Source organism: Nilaparvata lugens, chromosome 4 (genome assembly GCF_014356525.2).
Source record: "Nilaparvata lugens isolate BPH chromosome 4, ASM1435652v1, whole genome shotgun sequence".
In the NCBI taxonomy this organism is placed as follows: Eukaryota; Metazoa; Arthropoda; class Insecta; order Hemiptera; family Delphacidae; genus Nilaparvata; species Nilaparvata lugens.
The window spans coordinates 59,469,790-59,495,376 of record NC_052507.1 but is presented as its reverse complement, the minus strand read 5'-3'; the positions used below and the strand labels follow the sequence as shown (position 1 = coordinate 59,495,376).

Genomic DNA, 25,587 nt, shown 5'->3' with positions numbered 1-25,587 from the left:
ATTGGATTGAGGTGGGAGAGAAACTTGAAAGAGAGAGAGAGAGAGAGAGAGAGAGAGAGAGAGAGAGAGAGAGAGAGAGAGAGAGAGAGAGAGAGAGTGTGTGTGTGTGTGTGTGTGTGTGTGTGTGTGGATGTAAGAGAGTATTAGAGTGTGTGTGAGAGAGATTGAGCAAGATATTGGAAGATTGATCAAGAAAGAGTGAGAGAGATTTCAGTACTAGAGATGTAGAAAAAGGAAGGATAATGGAGAAAAAAAACGATAAGGATTTATGATATTGAATGAGACAAAATGAGTGGATCATCAGTAATAATCCAAGTATTCTGGAGTATATATTGATTTGAGTATTTGATAGCGCTGGTGATTTTGTTAATTATCATTGATAAGACTGAAATGCTACTGAGAGTTTAACTGTGATAGATCAACTTTCCTACGGTTTTGTGATTATCAAACATTACTTCAGTGCAATTCACTGATTGGTTCCAGTTAGGTCTGCTCTCTAGGCTAACCGCCAAACTGTAGACGAAGTCCATTTGAAGCTTTCAATTGAGAAAAATTTCGATCAATATTGTGAAAAAAAATTTAATTTTATATTGTGAAAATATAACACACTTTACTATGAGTTCCAACAACTCTATTACTTTGAGAAGTTGAAAATTTAAAATCGAATATTAGAATTATAATTGTTGATCTTTTGCAAAATGATTTGATCCAACTTCAACGCTACTTGATGAAAAATTGACCGAGGTCGAATAAGTGTCGGAAAAAGGGACACATTACAACCGATGTAGGAACAATATGAAAGGGTAACCAAGACAGATCGACCGCCATGAAGGGGAGCCAGCCAAGATCAAGGTGTGTTCCGTTTGTCGTGCGGTTAAAGGCGTCTGTGCAAGAGAATCATCGCTTACCCCGCCAACAATCCCCCTAAATTATTGACCAATTATTTCCACCCCCCTCGCCAGAGGTCAGGAGGGGGGCGTGGGTGACAAATGATGTGGCGAGTGGCTCGCTAGCGCGCCTCCGCGTGCGAAAGTCACCACCCAATGACCGTACACTCAGCTGCTACCATACCGGATTATTATTGTTTCTAGAAACTTCTCAATAAAATTACTACTCTACAGCGGCTGCAGAGCAGTCCTCCTTGCCAACTGGGGGGGGGGGGGAAAGGTCCAGCCACCCTACCCTGAAGGGGAACAGGGGGCTTCAAACAGCGTATTAACAACCTCAACTTGGCCCCACTCACTGATCCACTATCTAACTTTCTCTGCTCTATATGTCCTTCTCGGTCTACTCTTTATCATGGTGACCATCATCATCTTGCAACTTCCCCATCTCCTTATTCTTCTTCAATATTCTCTGCCTCTTCAACCTTTTCCACTTTTTTCGTAAACACAATCTTCTCCTCTTCTTCCATATACGAAGAAGTACTTTGAAGAATTATACCTCCACCCCATTAATCTCCCATGAATACAATCAAAAATTGCCAAAATATGTTTCTTGATTTGTGTCTACTATTAGTTCTTACCTCAAAACCCCGAAATCGCCAAAATTTTCATAACAGACAGATACTCTTTTGTCTAGATTGCAAATTATTCACTCACCTTATCGATTCATTAGATAGATTATAATTATTATGGTTTTGTTTTTTTTCAGTCTTCTTCCCATATCGCAAGTATTTTTCTGCTCTTATTCTGCAAGCACCTTCCCTTACAGTTATGATTTCGATTCTCACTTATTCCTTCTTTGTTAAACCTAGCAGTTTTAATTTCCCAGTTTGAGGTAATTCCTGCGTAAAAAGAACAAACATCTGAAAAGTCTATGATTATGATCCAAGATCCTATGTCTAACAACAAGTTTTGTCCTGAAAGCAATGAAGACGATAAAAAGATAGAGAAAAAATTATGACGATTCTATTTTATGTTGCACTGTACTTTCAATTAGAATTTGTTGCACTGAACTTTCAATTAGCATTATGAAGAGAATTTGGATACACAATACAACACAATATATCTATCATTAGCATTTGAACATACACAATACACACCAGATACATCGGCACAATAACCCCAGTTACTTCCTATTAATGAATCCCACTTGTTTCCAAACCCAACTCCTATTACAATTCGCAATTACTTGCCGCATTACCTGTGTCAGTATTTATGTTTGGAGGTAATTAACCGTATTATACAACAGTCTTCCACTTACATCCCACTGCTGTATAGGGTATGAGAAAGGAGCTTGTACACCCTGAATAAAACACACTACTGTTTATTACCCTGTGGCTGCTAGCGGACCGAGAGCTTTATAGCATGCCCGCCATTTTTGAAATATCACCCGGCAATTAAGCTCAATGGTCACCCCCTCACCCTTTCTAAAAAGATAACAACCCTCTCTCTTATCTTGTACCTCACTAAAACCGACCTTTAGAAAGCAACCGTTACATTCTCTTAATAAAAACCTTGGTTTTCTTCTTCACGTTTTTATCCCGATTTATTCCATATTCAATTATTACTTCCAATGCACATGTTATGAATAATATTCCAATATCTGGAGAATTCGTTGTTGGAAATAACATTCTGTGGCAACGATATAAGTTCATAAATCAAAACTAGCAAAATAATGTTTCAATGGTGTACAATTATCGATAATATAAATTAATTCCGACTAATTTGTAGCCGAGTATCACACACAGTTTCTGGGTCTTAGAAATTAACAGTGCAGTTATCCAGTGGAGAATGTGAACTTGGATGTTGTTCACCAACAAATATGTATTTTGATTCTATCAGGTCATGGATTATGATTTTCAGACTAATATTACATTTTATCAGTCTTGGGGACCCTCCTTGGATGATGAATGTGGAATCAAGTTTTGCATGTTGGAAACAATTTTGTTGGAATTTCTCATATTCCTGTTTCGATCATGATAGAATAATGTATCAATTAATTAATTATGCTGTCGCTTCTCTCATCAAGATTTTAGGCTCTCATGTCTAAGGAACACATTCATTATAGTTCTACTTGTTAGTTTTCTTTATTCAATTGAATGCACAAAAATGAGTGTTCCTTTCAAAGAAGAGAATGTTGAATATTCTGCTACCCCAACTTCGACGTAGTTGCCATCTATTCGTCATTCTTCTAATTCTACAATAGAACGGTAGCTCTGTCATACAATAGGCCCAGAGAGTTTAATTTGTATAAAACATCCGCATTCCCATAAACTGCCAATTTATGCTATCGAATCATCTCAATTGGACCCCAATCCGATCATCGAACGTGTCGGAAGTGTGATTCAAATGATACCACAAATTCAAGACCTCAGCTTCTTATTAGCTCCTCACTTGTATGCACAACCATGTTCTTCGTGTAATCACATCTCCCAGCATCCTGCACTACAGTTCTAGATTTTAAGATAATTGGATAATTGGTTCAATTGGATATGGTGCAGGCAATAAGTTAAGTGCTTGGAACCACTGTTAGAGGGTGTAACCCACCGCTAATAGGGAGACCATAGAATTTCATTTTAGAGAGTTGGATATGGTAGGGGGGAAGGGAGGGGGCTATGTGGCCAAAATATGATCTCTTGTTGAAGTCGAGCCAAGACTGAGTCACCCTATCTGGCACCAGTCTCTATCTACAGAGTGTGCAAGAATTTGCGGTCCAAGTCAGTTCTAGTCCTTTCTCGAAATTCAGCTTCAGCTTTGAGAGAGGGAGAAAATAAGTGTTTCTTTCAAAAGTCATTACATTGTGTTCGGTGAGAATATATTTGTGGTAATTTTCTGTTTCATTGAAGCGTTTCTTAACAATATTACGATCATTTTGAGAAAACTCATAAATGAATTATTGATGAACATATAATGAGTCTGCTATCTGGGATGAGATTAGTTTGTTTTCAAAAGTCATCAAATTTTACTTGATTTAGTTTCGTTAGATCCTCGAAACAATTCATGACAATATACATTGAGATTGAATCAAGTGATTGGTTTTCCCTGCAGTGTTAGAGAGATGTCTCATATAAACTACCGTACAGCATGTTTTTTATAAAATTTTATAAGCTTCATCACTGTTCTGACTCTCTCTGAGTACAAGTAACCAACCTTAGATGGTGAAGAATGTGAGGAATAGATAAAGGTTAGATGTTGACTTCTTCCATAGGCCTACGATTCAAATATTCATTCATCTTGTCATACACTATCCAACGCTTACAGGGTTAGAGTGATTCTAGATCTATTCAGTTCTACTAAATACTTGTTCTACAAGTTTCATTGTCTCTGATAGGGCCTTCGAGCTCTTACCCAATGAGAAAATGAGCATTAACCCAAACCTATTCTGTATTAGGCAACGTTAGCTTCCAATCCAAACTCATAAATTCAACTACTGTACTTACAAATAGTCCAATTTCAACCTCAAATGTTCTTCACGAACACTAGTTCGTATCAAGCTCAATTATTCCAAAACACAGAACCCCTTCATAAGACATCGGCAGCAACAAATTGCTCCCCCAAGGTAAATTGTCACTCACTACAGCACCGTTCATTAATTTAAGGCAGGTGACCCATCTACAACACGTTATATGCGGCGAGTTTAGTGTGGAAGGGCCTTACCGAAACTCCATTCAGGGCTGATATTTCCCTCCAAAACTCAATTGAGGGCCGATATTCCACCCCAAAACTCGATTAAGGTGAGATACTACCCCCTGAAACATGTTCTAGGGCTGGGGAAAGGTGGAAATATCCCCAGAATTGTTACTTGTCTCCCTTGACAAGCCCTTCGATCATTTTTCACCCACATCTCCCTTCCCGCCACCCATGACACGTTATGTCGTACTTGAACGTGGCCCTTCTACAGTGAGATATAGTCTTTACTATCAGTAGTCATCGTTTGTATTACGAACGCTTTTCATTCAACCAATTCTGACACTTTAAAGTGATTCTCAGCATAGTAGTACCTATGCTGAACAAGAAGGGTCTCGGACATACAAACGTACTCGAAGGGCGCGAAACATTGGTTGATTCGTACCCTTCCACACCTCAAAATACAAATGATGGCCACTCTGTTCTCTCCGAATTCCAGATGATAGCTTCAACTCTCTTCTCCCTAAATTTCTTGAGTTCTATTATTATTCACATAATTTAGTTGTATCATTATTTTTAAGGAATAAATAAATTTCAAATGAAAGTTCTCTTCCTTTATCATCAATCTCTAATGCTAGTTGCTCTATTTGCAAATTCCATATTTCAGATGAGGAGGATCAGGATGTATCCTTGCCAAGTTGAGGGTTAAAGCTTCAGCTCTTCGCATTCCCTGATGTCTTTTCTCTTATATCTGAATTTCAGATCGATAGGTTACATCCCTTCCCCACCTCAATATAAGATTATTCATTTTCTCTCTTCTAATAATTATTAGTTTATATTCATTCACATGAAATATATTACGTTAGGCACTATTTTTAAACCGCTTCTGAATTTTTAGATTTGCAGATGATAATAATCTGGATCACCTCTCTATTCCTGGAATCTGGATGTCAGCTTTTCTCTCTCTTCAGGAAATCTAAATAGATAATGTACGTCATTTTCTCTTTTCTCCTTCTAAATAATACCAGATGATAGCTCTCTCTCTCTCTCTCATTCTGTCTCTCTTTCTCATACAAGCGTACTCTCTCCTCCTCACCAGTGCTCTCTTTCTTTCTCACGTCCTCTCTCATCATATATATTTGCCTCCTTCCATGTCAACTTCTCTCTTTCTCTCTCTTCCTCCTGATTCTCTCAGTTATGGTTGATAACCCTCTTCGCCCGCCCTGACACCAACATTTCAATGATCATCGCAGCCACCAACCCTCAATATAATGAAACTTAACGACACACAGGGCGACTGTTAACGTCTCACATTGAGTTGTTTGCCCCGAATTAATTTCTGTTCTCGTAAATGAATTTTCAAAGTGTACAAACGAATGTCTCTCCCTCATCGTCTGTGGGGCAGTTCTAATAGCCTGTACGAGGCGGTGTATTGTCAATTGTCAACGTTTTTTCATCGGTGACAATTGGAGAAACGGATCGGTCATCGATGAGAAATTGGAAAGTTGGGAAGATAGAGTGAGTAAAATGAGAAATTCTGATGTTAGAAACTGAAAGAGAGAATGATAGGAAGAGGAAGAAGAGAGATCCAGAGAATAAAAGAATGAAGAAGATTGAAAGGGAAAATAGAGTAGATAGAAACTCGAATGACAGAGGCGAAAGAAAACAGTTGTTTAATTTCATGAATAATATTGAGGAAATTGTAAAATTAACCACAAAATTATGAGGAAAAGCTTTTGAAATGATGATGTTGATAAGGATATTGAAAAAGTTATCTTTCAAAAAAGTATCTAAAACAAGTGGAAATCTCATACAATGTTTTAGAATGAACATTGAATCAAGAATATGAACAAAAACTGATGGCCTTATAGAAGGATAGAGATGTGAGAGAAATTATCTAGAATGGTGAGAAAAGAGAAATTTCCAAGCTATTAACAGAGAAAATGAGAATAAAGAATGAAGAGAATGAGAATGTAGAATGAAGAAGAAAGAGAAAAATTGTATGACATCTCAAGACAAGGAATGAATGGAGCAAATTAAAATAAAAAATGAACAAAGAGGAGAGAGATAAGAAAGTCAAAAATTGAAAAATAGACATGAGGTGAGAACATCGTTGATTAAAGAAGACAGCAAAACTGACTCAAACAGAGAGATCAAATGACAGAGATAACCAACTTTCATAATGTTTAAACTGGGTACCAAAAATAAATGAGAGAGAGAAAAATAGAGAGCAGAATAGATAGGCCAGAAGCAGCAAGGGAGAAAGGGAAAAGAAGTAGGGGGATTGGAAAGAGGAGAATATGAAGAGAAAACGAGCAAAATGGCCGTCAATACCAAAATGACAAAACAAATATATTCTCTGCGGCTTGTAACGCCGCTATTTCTATCCAATATTCGGCGCTGGGTAATAACGGGTTCAATCAACGAGATGAATAATCCATCGGATAATTGGAGTTGCGAAATTTTCGTGTTTTTCATCTGATGGCGGTTGGTTTCATTTATAGAAAGCAATCTACTCGGCCAGTTTTATAGAATTATTTAGTACATATCCGTTGAGTTTATTAACACACATTGTTATTGGGTTGGACTAGGGTAATTTTGTTGAATTTGATGGGAAAAATTCAAATTGGAATTCATTGTTCAGACAAGAAGTTTTGTACTGTACATTGTACAATGTACTCCTCCGAAATAACATTTCGATATCATTATTGCATGATGAACATGAATTCGAATTCATTGAATAAACATGGGAAAATTCAAATCACAATTCATTCACCTGACAAACAGTTATTCTATAATGAGATCCTGTAACGTCACACCTTGATATTATTATTCTTACATAATGCCTTATTACATAAATATCAAGAAACTTGCAAAATACCTAAACATTTAAAAGTAGAAGACCTATAACTCTCTAGAAAGTTCTGATTTTGTAGGGAAATTAGGAAATGAACCTTGAACTCTCATATTTGAATTTGTAACTAGATGTGGAGTAGCAGTATTGTTTTTTTAATGTATATTTTTTACCAATCCAGGAATCTCAATAGATTTGTCATGTTTTTCACAAATGAGAAATTATAGTTATCGATATTTGTATATTTGGGTCAATCATTGATGTTCTTACAAAAAATATATTTGAAAATATTATAATAAAAATTTCGATACATTCTAGCTGTTTTGCTAAATGTTGGTGTTTGTATAAGCTTGAGCATACTATTATAGTCGAAAGGATTCAATTATTTCAAGGTATAAAACTATTGCAGTTTGTTCAATCGTCCATCGGATCTCAAATTCGATCAAACATGTAATATCAACTCAATTGAAAATCGACGCTCATTTGGACTGACTCGAACAATCCATTCGATTCCAACTACCAAACCATAAAATTTCATGGATCTTCTAACTCAATTTGGTGGGCTGTAATATGGAGTAGTAAAATGCAGCTACGCACGAGTGGGTCTGAGCCTATAATATTCAGTTTTATTGAGCAATAAGACACTGAGACAGCCAATTACTTAATATAAGCAGAGATGAGATATTAAGATTAAGTGGGATTCACGCATAGTCAGAGAGTAAGATTCATTTCATTCTGTCAGAATAAGTTGAATTAGAAGCCTTGATGCTATCCATGAGGAATATTGACAGTATAGGTTGCCGCTCATCTCGGGTAGCGGAATATTATTACCTGATCTGGAATGAATTGAGTTCCCTCTGGAGATCCTCACCCAGATTAATATGACTTCATTTAATATTCATTATTCTAATTAGAAGAGTATAACGTTTTTATTAGAATTTGAAACTTGTTACAGAATTTGCACTGCTATGATGTGAACAGAACATTTGTTCAAATTAAATTTAGCTGTTGAGAGGAAGTGAAACAACTATTAAACTGAATCTAGGATAACTGTAAGTCAATTGAATAGTTTTTATTTATTCAAATCATAAGAACAATATGCAATCATCTCCTCATTGATCATGATTTATTTCTAGATGCTGAATTTTAACAGTACTTTTGAAGCATAGGTGCATGAGTTATTGTGACTTTGTGAGCTATTGTTGAATAGTTCCAGTTATTGGTGTTATTCATTAGAAAATGATGTTTTCACGAATGATAATTATACCTAGTCCACTACATAACACGTTTAAGGGCCTGGACATACAAAGAGCGATCTGCGGGCAGCGGTAAGAGCGATCTTAGGTACATCTATATCCTAGATAATTCATGTCTATATCCTCCTAAGACCACTCCAACCGATGCCTGTATCTGTTCTAGTGTTTCCAGACCCTAAATAGTTATCCCAACTTTGAAGAGTGTTGATTGTTACTTGTTTGAATTGCAATCCTGTTCTATCCGTTGGTATAGTTAGATTGACTTTTGGAATGCAATTGTAATTGGAAAGGATCGAAGTTATTCATGAGAAATACTGACAGATAAAGTGAATATCACTATCATTGATTTAATGAGTATTGATTTCATTGTAGAATTCATTCCCAAACCGAGAATAAAAAAAATATCAGAGCAAGAATTATTTTATTTCTTATCTGTTCAATAAATACGGCTTTTTAGGAAATTATCCTACAGCAGGTTGGCAGAGCAAGAATTAGAAATGCCGATATTTGCAGCTAGCACATGATGAAATACAGCTAACACGACTCCGAAAGTCTGACAAAAGATTGATGCAGAAATGTCATCGTTTCCGAATCACATTGTGGCATGAATGACAAAAACATTTGCCGACAAAAAACAAGTCAGGCAGGCAGCAATCGCTTTTCCGATACAGTGAGATCCACTAAGAACTGTCAGCATTGGTTGAATGGAAGTAGTGATGCAATTTACAAGTAGTTATGCTGACATATTCAAATGGATTCCACCATCGAAGGATTCGCTTCAAAATGTCAGCATTGGTTTAATGGGAAGCAGGAATTTTATTATCAAGGAATGCTGACATTTGAAGATGAATCCTACCATCCAAATGACGACGGCGATGACTAAAGCAAAGAGAAAGTCGAAGAAGAAGCACAAGTCAAAGATGAATGTAAGAAGCCCAGCGAGTTCAAATTCAAAGATGTCAACTCTTCAGTATTCTATTTTTGTTGTTATTGCTTGTCCTTTCTTTTTCTTATTCACTTTCATCTTTTCTTCAGCCTAGTTATGTTTTCAATCTTTTACTACTGCTCCTTTTCTTACACATTCTTTTAATCGTATTTCTCTTAATTTCCCACCTAATTTAAAGTATTTCACTGAAGACTTTCCACCATCTTATTTTCTCTATAATATGGTCATAATTATTATCCTACTTGTACTCATCTTCCTGCTCTTCACTTCCCATTCTCACTGTTTCCTGTTTTTCTCTTTTCCAAACAATTCATCTCCATCCTCGTTTTTCACCCCTATTGACATGAGTTACATTTGAAATTACAGTTAAATAGAATACATTTTATTTTACCTGCACAAAATACAATACGAATACAAAATATACATTATACAATATAATATTATTTATTTCAATATTTGCAATAAATTGGAAGAAAAACTACCATATGACTTATCTCTACAAATATAATAACACTGTTAATTTAAAATGAAAAATTATGATATGACCAAATGAACATGATAAAAAGACATTTTTTGAGAACACAAATACAGTATATTGGACATAACACAACAAAAACACAATGAATGCGTATTGATACAAGTGAAATAGATATTTTCTTATCGTTTAATTTGAATTTGCTTCCATTCAATCATCACTCTTCTCCACCCATCCAGTTTTATTCCTCATATTACTTTTCCATTTTTTACTTTCCACTCAGATTATCATTTGTCAATTTTTCTCTTCTTCAGTTTTTTTATGAGCCTGAAGGATCAAATAAGAGAGCATTTGTACTCATACTAACTATATTCCAAAATATTCTTGTTCATAGGGATGTATTAGCATTTCCAATATGAAGTCTATGATCCGACTAAAGTCGAGGAATCTCCGTCTATCATACATTCTCCTCTCAACTATACCAGTTTCTACTCCTCCTCTTCCTTCACCTCTTGATTCTCCTTCTTCCTCTTCTTCTCATCCTCTCTCACTCTTCCTCCTTCTCAAACACTTCTCCGTCCTCATTCTGCTCTTCTTCCTCCTCAATGGCAAACTAAAAATTCTAACAAACTTTTTAACCTCTATTTCTAACTCCCCGAATCATCTATCTAGATGAGAAGATGGGGAATCCCGGTAGACTGCAGGGTAGACCAGTACAGGGGAGTAGAGGAGAGAACCTGGACGAACAAGGGAGTAGAGGAACAAGGGAGTGGCGGTGACAGGGGGACAGGGGAACAGGAGAACAGGGGGGCAGGGGAACAGCTACCAACCACCAAGCGTCGTTAGGGGTGCGCCTTTATTTGGCTATGTTTTGCACTGAGAGCACGGTGTAAACGCGGATATAACGGCAAGTGTTGTTTCGGATCGATCAGCAGCCAAGCTGTTGCACTTTCCGTCCCCCCCTCCGTTACCCCCGCTGTAATCCCCCAGAAGACCCCCTCCCACTGAAGAGAGCACAGATCCCACCATAAACACCGAAAGACCGTTCTATCTCTCTATACTAGCGCCCACTTCATACAGAAACGAAGACAGTCTCTGCACAGCTTTCGTATCTTGTTCTTCGTTCAAGTTATCTTTTTCCTTCTTCTTACTCGCCTCCTTATTCTTCTTGTTTGTGTATGATAATAATAATAATTATGATTATTATTAATATCAAGTGACCTGGCTGGTTCAGATCTGGTATCAGTGATATGTTAATATTCCTATTAGAGAGAATTTAAGTGCCCCACAGTCTTTGTATTAGAATATTATCCGCCAGTTTCTCAAAAATCAAATATAATTATTGAAGTACCGTAGATTAATGCCATATAAACTATTGAACGAAAAATACAGATTCTACGTTTTACCGCGGCTACATCGTATTCTGACTCACGAATTGACAGTCGGCCATATTTCTATGTAACAAATGTATATGGCCACAAAAGCCGTACAAGGACTAATTGGCTTGAAAAGTATGTTGCACCTTCAAGCCTCAGGATTTAAAGGATAATTTCACACAGAACAAACAATATTCTCCTCGTCTTTGCTAACTCCCAACTCTTTGGATAATTCATAATCATTAGAAACTAAAGTTCACATGCTTGACGTTTTCCAATAAGTAGTGATGTTCTTCTTTTCAACTAATCAATTCTCTTCGACTCCTTGTTTTAATAAATTCTATCTGATAGGAAAGGAATAATCCATTTTTTGAATGAATTCTTTATGTGATGGATTAGATAAATAAATTAAATAAATTAAACAAATTAAATCTATAGGCTATATATAAAAGCGAAATGGCACTCACTCACTGACTGACTGACTGACTCACTCACTCACTTGCAGAACTAAAAATCTACCGGACCAAAAACGTTCAAATTTGGTAGGTATGTTCAGTTGGCCCTTTAGAGGCGCACTAAGAAATCTTTTGGCGATATTTCAACTCTAAGGGTGGTTTTTAAGGGTTTAAAGTTCTTTTAGCATGTTCTTCTTATTCCAATATCTTAAAATTAAAATATTGAAATGTCCATACCATATGCTAATATAGAACTATAATCTAGAGAGAGTACCTCTTCGAAACAGTTGTTCTGGTAACTAAATTAAAAATTTTGTCAGGTTGGCATCAAGTTGAGTTGACTTTGTTAGGTTGGCACCAAGTTGAAGATTGAAATGCATTTATCCAGTACCTCCTAAATACCTATTTAGGAGGTCCTGATTTATCGCGGAAAAATTGATTGGGTACTGCTAATTCAATCAGAGCTATTCCTGGGAATATTATATTACTAGCCGTCAGGCTCGCTTCGCTCGCCATATCCGTTTAGCCAGACGTTTATTCTGGACCCCCGACTGGATCGTCCTAACATATGACATAACATTTCAAATTTGGTAGGTGTGTTCAGGTTAGCCCTTTAGAGGCGCAATAAGAACGGATTTGGAAAAATTTCCAAAGATACGCCCAAAATCTGCGTTTTTTTAGAGTTTTCTCAGCTTTATCGAGAACAAATAAACAGAAAATGTTCAAATTCACTACAAAAGCTCAGCTGGGGTGCAATAATGTTGTATTAGAAGGAATTCGAAATAACGCCAAAGATACGCCTAAAATTAGCGTTTTCTCAGCTTTTCTGCGTTTCCTCACCTTTTTCAATAATTCATGGAAATATATTAAAAAAAATTCAGTACACAGGTTTAGCTGAGGTGGAAGAATTTTGTTCGCTAAAGATACGCCGATATAGTAACAGGTGTTTTTCGAGATCAAATTGACATAATACGTTCAAATTCGGTACAGAGGTTCCGCTGAGGGCTACATGCAGGCGAGCGATGCGAGCCCGCTGATCTCATTTTTGGACAATCCAGTCGGGGGTTCAGAATCCGGTAGAGGTTCCGCTGAGGTCTGTATGCAGGCGAGCGAAGCGAGCCCGCTGATCTCATTTTTGGACGATCCAGTCGGGGGTCCAGGGGGCGGTGCCCCCTGGCTAGATGGATATGGCGAGCGAAGCGAGCCTGACGGCTAGTAAATTATAGATCCAATCAATGTTGGCTGGTTTATTTTTATGACGTTTTCCAACAAGTTGATGTTCTTTTTCCAACTAATTAATTCTCTTCGATTTCTTGTTTGAATAAATTCTATCTAATAGGAATGGAATTATTCATATATTTTCAAGAATTCTTCATCTTTCTTTATAATTATATTCTAGTATACGAAGAATAGTGCCTAAGTATGAAGAAGTCTCCATACTTTGTAGATTTTGAATGGATAGATTTACGTATGTGTTACTCATTATTTGCTATAGTGAGGTCCACGTTATAATGGCGTTGTTATCTTGTCTATCATTCAACAAAGCAGATAGCGCTATCTCTTTATCGCTTCGCTCTGTTGCCAGATCGTCTTTTAACAATGTAGAATTCATAATTAATTAACAAAATATTTTATCTCAATTATGAAAATTCATTATAAAATTATCGAAAGATATAATTTTTTGCTAAATAGAATATGATTGATTTTTTTAACGAAAATGAACAGAAAATATTGAAAAATTACATCAATGAACCTGTATCAGCTACCGTCTATAGAAGGCATCGACAAGACAGAGGATCGGCAGCGTTGCTCTCCTATCTTTCTCCACTGTCATTATAACGTGGACCTCACTATAGGATTGAGACATGAAGTTAGTTCACAACAAAGACACAAGATAAGAATATTACGTTGGAACGTTTTCAATCTCCAAACGAGTGACAATCACTTTGAAAGTACACTTGCATCACTTTTGACCGTTGTAGGATTGGGCATCAAACAACAATTTCAAAGTTCATAGCGCAGCAAATGAAGTGAGATTAATGAATGATGATGACGACGGTGATCAATCATTCGATGCACAGAATGCTACAAGCTGGCACCACACTACTTGCAGGGGTTTATAATATGTAGTATAGTCAGGAAAGAGTGCGTGTAAACTGCATACGTGAGCTGACCAACAGATGCCTTTATATGGGTTAGGGGTGGAGGGGTAGTTCAAAAGGGGAATTTCGACTGGGTGGTTTTTATACACCGCAACCAATTGAAACAGCTGGGCGCGTGATTTGGGGTTGACTGTTTCCCTCTCTCTCTTTGACTTTGTCTTCTCTCCTCTTATCCTCCTTCTTCTCTCTCTTCCTGTTTTGAAAGGGGACATCACCCCAGGCTCTAGCCAAGTGCCCAGGGGTCATCATTATGTGCAATATGGTACCACGTCGTGAGTGAATCTTCAGTATCTGTGAAATAATTGGTTTTTGGAGGTAATTGAATTCAATTTAGATTGTTAAATTGAAGTCCTGTGATTTGAATTAGAAAACAATCACACATCAAATGAGTCTAGGATGATAGACTTGGAATAGACTAATTCAAAAGTTATTCATTTTATTTACAGAATATATTATTTATAATAGATTGATTATTTTCAATCTTTAATGCGTTTGTCCATATACTGTATCATAGGACTTCTCGACAAATTAATGTTCTGAATGATCTTGGCAAAATACTCTTGTATTTTCTTCAAAAAATCAATGATAGATCAATTACAAGAGAAATGACAAATCATTTTGATTCTATCATGGATATCACAAATAATTATAATTTAAGTTTTTCCACTAGATGAAATGGGCTAAAAATCCTTTTCAATAGAATTGGCATCGATTCTGAAAAGTACGCTATAGGTACTGTTCATCCCATCTCCAATCATTATTGCGAGATGATCATTTCAAAAAGAAAACTGCTCATCAAAACTTGTCTCAGAGTTGCAAGAGTCCAACATACGAGTATTACAAAGCCTTCTGCCTCGTTAGAGGAAAGGGTCTTCCCAGACCCTTCCCTGGGTCTGGGAAGGCAACGAAGGTTTATTCTAATTTTACTGGAGATATACAGACGAGTATTAGTGTGAGTATTGGGGTATTAGCATTAGTATACACATTGCACAGTGGGTCCGAATGTTTCTCAGCCATTTAATTGTATAGCACAGTATAACAAGCTTAAACTAAGGGTTAATTTATAAAACATGATGAAACATTATGAATGAGGGTGCGGGGATGAATGTAACGGGGAAAGTATCTTCTTCGGGTAAAAGTACCGCTGGTAAGGGATGGACGGGGGGCTGGCGGAGTACAATGCAAATGAAGCAACTCTTAATTCGGTGCAAAAGTTGTGTTTCATTAGTGAGTGAGGAGGGAAGGAGGAGTTCCAAACAACACGAAGATGGGGTTAAAGCGCACATGTTCTCTCACAAATGATCATTTCATTTCATTCTCTCCCACTTAGGAGCAAAACTGGATGGCCTTTATCCACCTCCCATTCCTCCTCCTCCACAACCTCTTCCTTCTCCTTCATCTACTCCTCCTCTTCACTCTCCACCTTTTCAGCCTCCCACCCCCCAGCACTCCCCTCTACCACAGTACACAATTATTCTTGAAATCCCTCCTTTTAGTTGCACCACTTGTTCGCTATCTCTCTCGGCTGAACGGTCTCACTTCTGCTTTATGTAGAGTTCTATATCTCTACATTCTATGAATGCAATTGGCTCCAATACAAAACCACTATGGTAAGACGCTCTTTGTCTGAAAATTCTGTGAATATTACTGGTTACACAGTAGCCAATACAAACAAGTTTCAAAGAAGATTGGAGATGTCATTCACGTGTAAAGGCTGGTTTTAATCATGTTTCCAATCATAAGTTCTAATCAAAGAATTCCATAAGTTCTATCATGAGCTTGATATTTTTCCTATAGATTTTTCAAATAAGGTATCGAAGATTGGTTGATCGCTGCTGTTTGAAAACTTTTTACTTGTATGAATGTTATGTAATTCCGCTCATTATCCTATTATATTAAGCGAGTAATTTCTGTATTTATATATATGGTTATTTTTATAACTGGTTATTCATGTTTAACGGATCTCGAAAACGGCTCTAACGATTTTCACGAAATTTGGAACATAGTAGGTTTATGATATAAAGATTCGATTACACTAGGTCTCATCCTTGAGCAAACTCTCTGAACGACATTAAAAGAATAATTCATCCTTGGCTGTGGATAGTAAAAAAGTGAGTGAGCGAGTGAGTATGTGAAAAATCAAAATATCGCATCCCCGAAATTCATAAGATGACGTATATCCAGCTGTGAATTATAAACACGATCATTTTTACTTTCCTTGCCCTATTACCATAGGTAAGGAAAGTATTGCTTTCCGAAAAAAATAAGGTACCCCAATTTCTAAATTTCTATACGTTTCAAGGTCCCCTGAGTCCAAAAAACTTGTTTTTGGGTATTGGTCTGTATGTGTGTGTGTGTGTGTGTGTGTGTGTGTGTGTGTGTGTGTGTGTGTGTGTGTGTGTGTGTGTGTATGAGTGTATGTGCGTCTGTGTACACGATATCTCATCTCCCAATTAACGGAATGACTTATAAGTCATTCACTATAAGGATCCGACACGAACAATTTCGATCAAATGCAATTCAAGATGGCGGCTAAAATGGCAAAAATGTTGTCAAAAACAGGGTTTTTCGTGATTTTCTCGGAAACGGCTCCAACGATTTTGATCAAATTCATACCTAAAATAGTCATCAATAAGCTCTATCAGATGCCACAAGTCCCATATCTGTAAAAATTTCAGGAGCTCCGCCCCATCAATGCAGATAGATTCCCAATTATCAGGCTTCAAATACAATTGAAACAATAAAAATCAAGTGGAGTAGATTGAGCATGAAAATCTCTACAATTAATGTTCAGTAACGTTTTCACCTAAAATTGAAAATAAGCTTCAAATTAGAGAAAATGTGATTATTCAATTGCAAATTATTGATTCATTGATTGAATTAAATAATTTACTATGGAGAAATAGCAGACCTCATGTGTGTCTCCAGCGTTATTGCCCTGTCACCAGCTGGCTCAAATCTTTGAATAGTAGACTTGAGATGCGCGGGAACACTAGCGTCAGGTGATCAATTATTTTCATAACGGCAAGGAAAGTTGTATGAGTGCGCAACACCAGATTTTTGAGAATAATTGTGTTCTGTTTATCAATGAATAAAAATAACGAGCGAAGCTAAGTGCCCTGATATTAATTCTGATACTGAGAAAAATAAGAAAAATTTACTTTTATGTCTGACACACTATGCTGAATTTCTGTTTCAATAAGGAATGTGGAATACATAATGTAATATTCAGATCACAATTCCACATCCAGTGTGGTCTGGAGTATTATCAACAGTATTTCATAAAAAGGTTGTGAACAAGATATATGAACTTTCAAAAACAGTATTTCATGTTTGTCTCCATGAAACAATAGAAAAATGAAATTAAATTTGAGATGATTTCTTGGAAACAGCAAGTGAACATGCATACTACAAGAAATGAAAATTCAACTGGAGCTCAGATATCATATTGTCTTCCAAAGCACAATAACTTTCATTCATGAACGATGATACTGCGGAGAAATGAAATATCTCATCAAATTATACCAATAAACAAGATTTATCATCACTCTCTTCATTCCACGTGATTCATTTCGGTTATGAACTTATATGAACCACACAGAATCCAATATACATTGATTTATACCGGCAATGAACTCTCATCCGATCGCTCTCCAATTTTCTTCTGCTATCACTTTCATTATCCAGCTTCTGAACCATCTCTCATCCTTTTTTCTTATATCAGCTATGTTGATGGAATTATACAGGGAGATAAGAATGGGAGGAGGAATGGTTATATTGTTATAATGAGGAGGAATACTATTGAATCTGGACTCTGAAGAAAAAAGTGTATGAACAAATCCTGATCGAAAAAACTTCTTATCCTAAAGGAAATAGATGGATGTAGAACGAAAGAGTAATTTTATCGTGAAAAAATGTGGTCATGGATACAACAATATGAAAAAATGGATGAACATGAAGATAATCGAGGAAGATGTGATTGTGAGTTGAACAAAATGAACATATCCTGATAGAATAATGACTCGTGGGTATAAGACATAACCAAGATTGAGGATGGGATATAATTCAAATCTCTAGTATATGAGGAGAAGCGAAGGATGAGGGAAATATCACGAAGATTTCGACAATAAGCAAGAATGCAATGTTAAGGGTTCACAAAATGAGATGAAGCTGAACAAATCCTGATGGAAAAAGGACTCGCAGATATTAAACAGGACCAAGAAAATATTTTTCCAATATGAAAAAATGAGAAGGACATGGAAGGATGATGACAATGAGGTAGAATACAATGTTGAGTGGTTCTAAAATGAGGAGAGACTGAGCAAATCCTGATGAAAAAAGGACTCGTGGATAGGAAAAAGGACGAGGAAATATATTTCTGGGATACAAGTTACGGCCATAGAATAAAGCCGGACGGGAATGAGTGTAGGGTAGGCTTGCTGGAAAAAGCATTTGGTTTATGAGCAGATGAAAGCACTGGTTCCGGAAAACGAGGATGTTCAGTCGATTCCTCAGGGAGAAAGGGAAAGAAGATAGCCAACTCGTAGGGTGGGAAGGGGGGAGGGTTTGGATGGAAGGGAGAGAGCGAGAAAAGAACAAAAGATGATGAGGTTGAGGAGAAAGAAATGGACAAAATATTGATAGAGGTTTGGAGGTGGGAAAAAAGTGAGAATGGACAGACAGAGAAGAAGAGAGGAGATATCATTCGCAGAAAAAGGCAGACTGAGAGGAAAACACTATTGTTTGTGAGAGACAATGAAAGAAGTTCAGAAGGGGGAAAGACTGAGAAAAAGACATGATAGATATAGAGACAATAATAAGTTTGGGTTTGGGACAAAGAGAAAGAAGGAAGGGAAGAAGAAGAGACGATGAAAGAAGTTGATGAGAAAAAATGAAACAAGAAGAAGGTACAATGTTGAGGATGATGAGAGAGAGGATGAGTAGAAACGAACAATAAACATGATAGAAGTGAGCAGAAGAGTGAGAGAATAACATAAAAGATAGGGCAGAGATTTAGAAGGAATGAAAAAGTGAGAAAATAACAAGAGACAGTGATTTAGAAGAAAGAGAAAGAGTGAGACAGAGGGAAAGAACAATGAGGAAGAATGTTGGACGAGATAGTTGTTTCCAATACTGTGTAATATGTAGTGGATGGGGGATGGGAGGGGACGCAGCGTTTATGGCTGGGAGAATGTGCCGTTTTGATGAGCCGAGTATGTGGAAGCAATACGGTGCCCAATGACAGCGTCGCCATATTGGATTCAATGAAGTTGTAGGCTACCCCCGAGGGGCCTCTCTCAACCCCCCTCCCACGTACATCCTTTCAACAATATCTTGTCGAGTCAGCGGGTTTCCCAACCTTCTTATTATCCCTTTGGTTTACCCCACCCTCCCTCCAAAGACGATTCCGCTTACCTACCTCTGCAACTAAAGAGAATATCCTCTATCTTTTAGAGAGTTTCATGTTCCTCCATATAACCTACCATTCATCCCTTTTTCACAACCTCATCCTTCTTCTAATCATCCCTCCACCTTGCATTCTTCATCCTACTCCTCTCATCCTTCATTACCACCTCTTACTCTAACTCCTTCTATCCTACTTCCACTCCTCTTCCTTTTATTTTTCCTTCATGTTTTTCTTCTTCTTCTTCTTCTTCTTCCTCTTCCCCTTCTTCTTCCCCTTCTTCTCCCTCTTTATCCCTTTTTCCTCCTTTTTCTCCAACTTCTACTTACAGCTGTAAAGCTATCAAGTTCATGCTTTGTGCTAAGCGAGACACCACACGAACCATTGTTTCCTTGTAGGTATTTTACCTCCACAATCTCCCTTCAACACCCCATTATTTTTATTACACTCCTCCTTCATCATCTTCTTGTTCGTGTCGTCTTTTTCTCGATCTTCGTGTCGTCATTCTTTGTCATAGCCAATATTTTATTTATTCATCTTCTACTTGTTTCCTCCTCTAAGATCGCACAATTGCACTCATATTTATCTCTTCTAACAGTTCTTGTTATTGTTAGTCTCTTAGTCTCAGTTAGATTGTCAGTCTCTTCCACCTCTTCTTCGGCTTGTTTTGCTCCATTTCATTCTCCTTATCCTAACTCTCTTCTCTCTATACCTTGGAAAACTTTTCTATCCTCTATAGTGAGAATTACTCTTTCCTCCTTTATCTCCTTCACTATCCCATTTCTCTTCTTCCTGTTTATACCTTTTTCTTCTCTCCAATATCCTGCTCGTACTCTTCCTGCTTTCTTCTTCTAGCCTCTTCTTTCTGGCATTTGTCCGCTTTCTCCCTGATACATACATACTTTTCCCTCTGTCTCTTTTCTCTTCTTAACTGAATGAACATGAACACAAGTATCTCCTACTCACCGCCTGACTTTCTATTGGTGTATTCGATATAAATCTGATCAATGTTTTCGCTGCCAATTCCTTGCGATGTTACCTGTGTTATACAGAAATTCTTTCTCCTCGGTCCAATGCAATAGTCTATTGTATTTTGGCAATGATATCGAATTTGTTAAGAGGCTGCCGGAGTCAGCTCTGGTAGCCCATCCCAGAAAGATTTCCAATTAAGATTTAAATTATTTCTATCACATTTTTGACTGTCAAAGAATTGATCTCTGATTCCTTTTTTGTTTGAAGGAGATCGTATGACCCAGCAACTCACACTTTATGAAATGGAATGAGTCAATTTGGCTCTTTTTCTCATGGGAAACTAAAATTTTATTTCATAAATCTAGGAATAAACCATTGGTTGGAAGATTTGAATGTTTTATATACATCTATGTTTTATTCTTTTATTCATTATAACTCTAAAATTATTCTATTCAAGCCTTCTTTGAGCAGATAAAAACATTTTTCTATAAATCCCCATGTATAAGCGCCGCCCGGTTTCTTCTTCACCAAAGCCAAGTCCGGCGCTCTCTTAAGATTCATTTGTAAGAGTCTCTTGGATATGATTCAATTCGATTATGTAAGAAAACGATTATACTCTACAAGAAGCAATGAATCCATCACATCAGATGAGAGTCAATATTTATTATTAGTTACTATAAGTTTCATAGATTTCTCTCAGTAAGTTTAATCATAGAATAAGAATACATAGTGTGTTTGCTCCATACTTCAACTGTACTTAGTTTGATCTTTCACCAGGTTCATTAGAAAAAATATTTTTGATCATTATTTAAGCATCATTCAATCCGTGATGGAACGCAGAATGTATATTTTGAAGCGACTGTTTTGCAAACATTATCGAAAATTCAGAATGCGCTCTTTTCTGCTGTGTAGTTGCAGGAAACAGTTGACAATACTAATTTTAATTGGCTATCAAATCGAATATAAATACCTACGACTAAAATAATGAGCATCCATATCAGCCATTATGAATTATTCCCATTGGAAATTGATCCCCCAATTAATAATTTCCATTATTATGACTCATTTTCAACGTATGGACATTGTTCATCGACAATATCTAGTTATTATATCCTACGGGATAAGTGAATGTTCAATGAGCATATCAATATCAAATGTAATGAAATTGATCAGACACGTGAAAGGTTATGTCATAGGTATTATTGCTAGTAACAAGTGGGGGATCCTGAGTATATTAGCAAAAATTAAATTCCCAGCGTCATGCATTGTCCGACGCATATGGATTAAATTGACTTTGAAATTAATTAATTATTGAAATTGTTGTTTTTGCCGTTGAAAGTTGATGATGGAAAATGGTGGGTGATATGCAGCAGTTAAACCCAAAACACTCGTGATGATCACAGGGATGCATCAGTTTTAGAGGGTGGGGGGCTCAAACGGGGGTTGTTGGGTCATTAAAAACAATTGGGTACACCATAAAGTCTTCATTCCACCCCCTACCCTAGCTGCAACTCACAAAAACATAGCTATCAAATGAAATAATACCCTTCACAACACACCCCTCCGTATAACACTATTTAGCATTTGATCGTGGGGTCATTATTTTCGGCATTATCAAAATCAACGGTCATTCTCTGCCCCTCATCCTCAATTTATGAGCACGAATTACAATTGCGACTAGATAACAGATTATTATTTATGCAAATCATTCGCAGATGGCAGGCAATTCGTACGTATTAGGATTGTCGCAAATGAATTGTATGCATATTATACGACTATATTTGCATCGTATAAAGTTTGAAAGCCCGAATTGAATTATTCACTCGCTATGAATATTTGCAACTAGATTTGGAGCTATTCGCTGTTTGTTATATTTGCGCAGATAAGGTTGGTCGAGGATTGGGATGGTTAATTAGGTTTAGTGAGATATAATTTGTTATACTTGCTCATTTAATCTAATTATGTTGGATGATCACTTGGAATTGATGTTCAAGATGTCGAGTAGCATGAATAATTAATTTATCGATTTTCAACAGCTACAACTTTGAAACATTATAATTTTATATTTTTTCTGAAAGTATTTTGAATTAGAAAGTTCCCACAAATCTTAATGTGTTGAGCAAAAATGAGCAATATATTTGTCTTAATAGTTTCGGTTTTCCAATTATTACTGCAATCTAATCAATGAATAGACTATTATTTTATACCAAACATATTTGAGTTCTCGCCAGATTGTATAATCATTTTTATGCATGATATATATTCGGTGTTGAATAACAAGATTCTGATTAAAAAATGTGTTGAAAAATTAAAAGATATTCTTTTTGACAGAATGAGAGTATGCATTTTGAGGGCCCTCCTTTGTTGTAACTCGAAACAAAGTTCTGCAATACGAACCATATCTATCCTGTATCGGATGTAGTTGTGTATCATCAATATTGATTCAAGAAGAAATAATAGAGGAATAATTAATTCTCTACCGGCCAAACATGAGTTTCTGTTCAAAGATTTCGTTCAGAATTGGTAACATTACTGTATCCTGTATCAATTTTAACTCGTTCGAAGGGAAAAGAGAAGTTTGCTATCATCACAACCAAACCTGAGTATCATGTATTCCATCATTGTGTTACATTCGTGCATTGTCTATTCAACCTCATCTTATATCGTGGGGAAAGAGAAATTCCCTTTTTCCTGAATGACATCAATTTCAAAGATTCCGTCCCACTCATTCTTCTATCCTGTATTCAAACTCTACTCGATCGTTCGGAGGTAAAAGGGAAATTCCCTTCTCAGACCCAAGTATTAGAAGTAACTATGAGAAAAAAGCAACTGAGATGTGTGTATTTATATAGGACGGAGCGAAGAGTCGCGAAGATTTGAGAGTTGTTCAGGAGTGAGAGGGGGGTTTCTGGGAGGGCACGGGAGGGAGGATGTGAGAATGATGAGGGTTTATCGAGCAGCCATGTTCAGTGCAGTGCGCATGCGTGGCTCTCACCCTTTACCCGGTTTACAACCCCGAGAACTTGCCCCTAACCCATGAAACTTGCGTGGGGGATCCGCCCCCTGTCTTCACTTTTTATTTGCGGCAATTGACTGGCCCCTTCAACTACTAGCCGGGTCCAATAGATTTCTCTACTCTCTTACACTATAAACTTGCAAACCGCTGATGCTGTTTCTTTTGGAATGCAATATTGTTGAGATTTGTGGGTTTGCACTAGTTGTAATCGTTTGAACTTTATAGGTTTGCTTTTGACCTGAGTGGCGTTTAATTTGGAATGATTCTCGCCCAATAATATTGTTGACATTATATAAAATTGGTTTTGACAATTTTTATTTATTATTGAAGCTTTTTTGAGGTGGAACCCCTTTTTTAAAAACAACAAGGTGATAGCGGAACCACCTTGGTAGTGTGGTATTCTTTACCACACATTTACCTAACCATCCTCATTTCTGCACCTTACACCCTAGATTGGAAACTGTTTGTTGAACATTATTCCAATCTATTCTTCATATTCTTTCAACTTACTTGTCTAATAAGTGGGAGTATTATTCATATAAGTTTGATGATGACTCATATTACACTGATTCAAGTTACATAGACTCATGTTACACTGTTACGTAATTTTTCAGTATATTCCACTCTCCGATGTTGATTTGAATGTGACCACAGTAATTCTCGATGATTCTATTGTTATTGTTCTCCACTAGATAAAAATCGGTATACGTTAATGTTTTACCCAGAATGAATTCAATGTATTCAAATTCTATTAAACAAATGTTGCGGAATATATATTCACCCCTTAGCAATAAAATCTTATACTCTCATCATCATTATTTATTTTCTAAGAATGTCTTATGTATTCCCGATTTTTCTCCAGTATTTTGATATGGATAGAAACAAAGACGACGTATTTTTCCTCCCTTACCCTCTCACCTGACAGACATAACTGAATTCAAATGATAAAAGAAACATAGCGGCTAATAATTCACCGTCATATTAAGCGATATGATTTCATATCATATCATTTCATAAAAACTCTTCATTGAGTTTTTTTTAACAAAAAAATAAATCGGAGAGCTAAAATCAGTTCATTCTTGTGTTTCAGTGAGTGCAGCGACGGAAAAAGACGGCAAAAAGAAGCACACAAGACCGACATTTAGCGGTCAGCAAATTTTCGCGCTGGAGAAGACCTTCGAACAGACCAAATACCTCGCCGGACCCGAGAGGGCGAAGCTCGCCTATGCACTAGGCATGACCGAGTCACAAGTCAAGGTCAGTACTCTATGTTCAAGACATTATAGGTTACTTGGAATCCTCAACATAAATCAAGATCCTTTTTGACAGTCACTCATGATCATTTAGAATTATTCACAGTCAATCATGGTCCTATTCAACAAGACCAGGGAAAACTACGGAAATACTAAACTTAAAATTGAGATAGTTTTATTCTTTAACAAGACTTACTGCAAGAAGGGACGCTTGCTTCATTGAATGATCAAGTCATGTCAAACTTAGTCGAGTGATGGTAAGTAGTAAACCAAAGTCTACTCAAGTCCACACAAATCTGATTGGAATTTAATCAAATCACTCGTTATTCATCATGATCACACAAAGCTACAATATTAACAAAGAAACTTAATTCAATTCAAAATATTGATCAGCACTGTAAATGTTTAAATAATAAGTTGGGAATTCCACTGGAAATAATAAGATGGGAATCCCACTCAATATTTACTTATCTAACGGAACAATCTCTGAATTGCTCGTCCTATTACACGCACAATGATACACCGTTCAACAAAGCTGAACTTGATATTTCCACATCAACCTGAGTACATAATTATTCAACACTAATAAAATTCCGTTTTATCGATAGCTTTTCAATCGAAGATATTGTATACAGCTTCCAAAGTATACATTTTTCTTTGAACCTATGAATAAGCACAAGAGAAACTTGAATACAAATTGCAACAATGAATGTGAGAAGCAACAGCTCAAAAGGAGATAACTGCAACAGAGGAGAGATACTATGTCATCGGAGGGACAAGGGGAGAGAGAAATCGAGAAAAGCGATAGGATGAGGTGAGAGGATCATAATGTGACAAAATTTATAAC

The 25,587-nt window shown here is 36.7% G+C and overlaps 1 protein-coding gene across 1 annotated transcript in view; it reads left to right on the top strand.

Moving 5' to 3' along the window:
- The window catches only part of LOC111056490 (homeobox protein Nkx-6.2), a 56,105-nt gene that overhangs the window by 6,237 nt on the left and 24,281 nt on the right, over positions 1–25,587 (top strand). Inside the window, exon 2 of the mRNA XM_022343856.2 lies at positions 24,578–24,744. Coding sequence (XP_022199548.2) covers positions 24,578–24,744 — 167 coding nt within the window. The remainder of the gene's footprint in view (positions 1–24,577; positions 24,745–25,587) is intronic.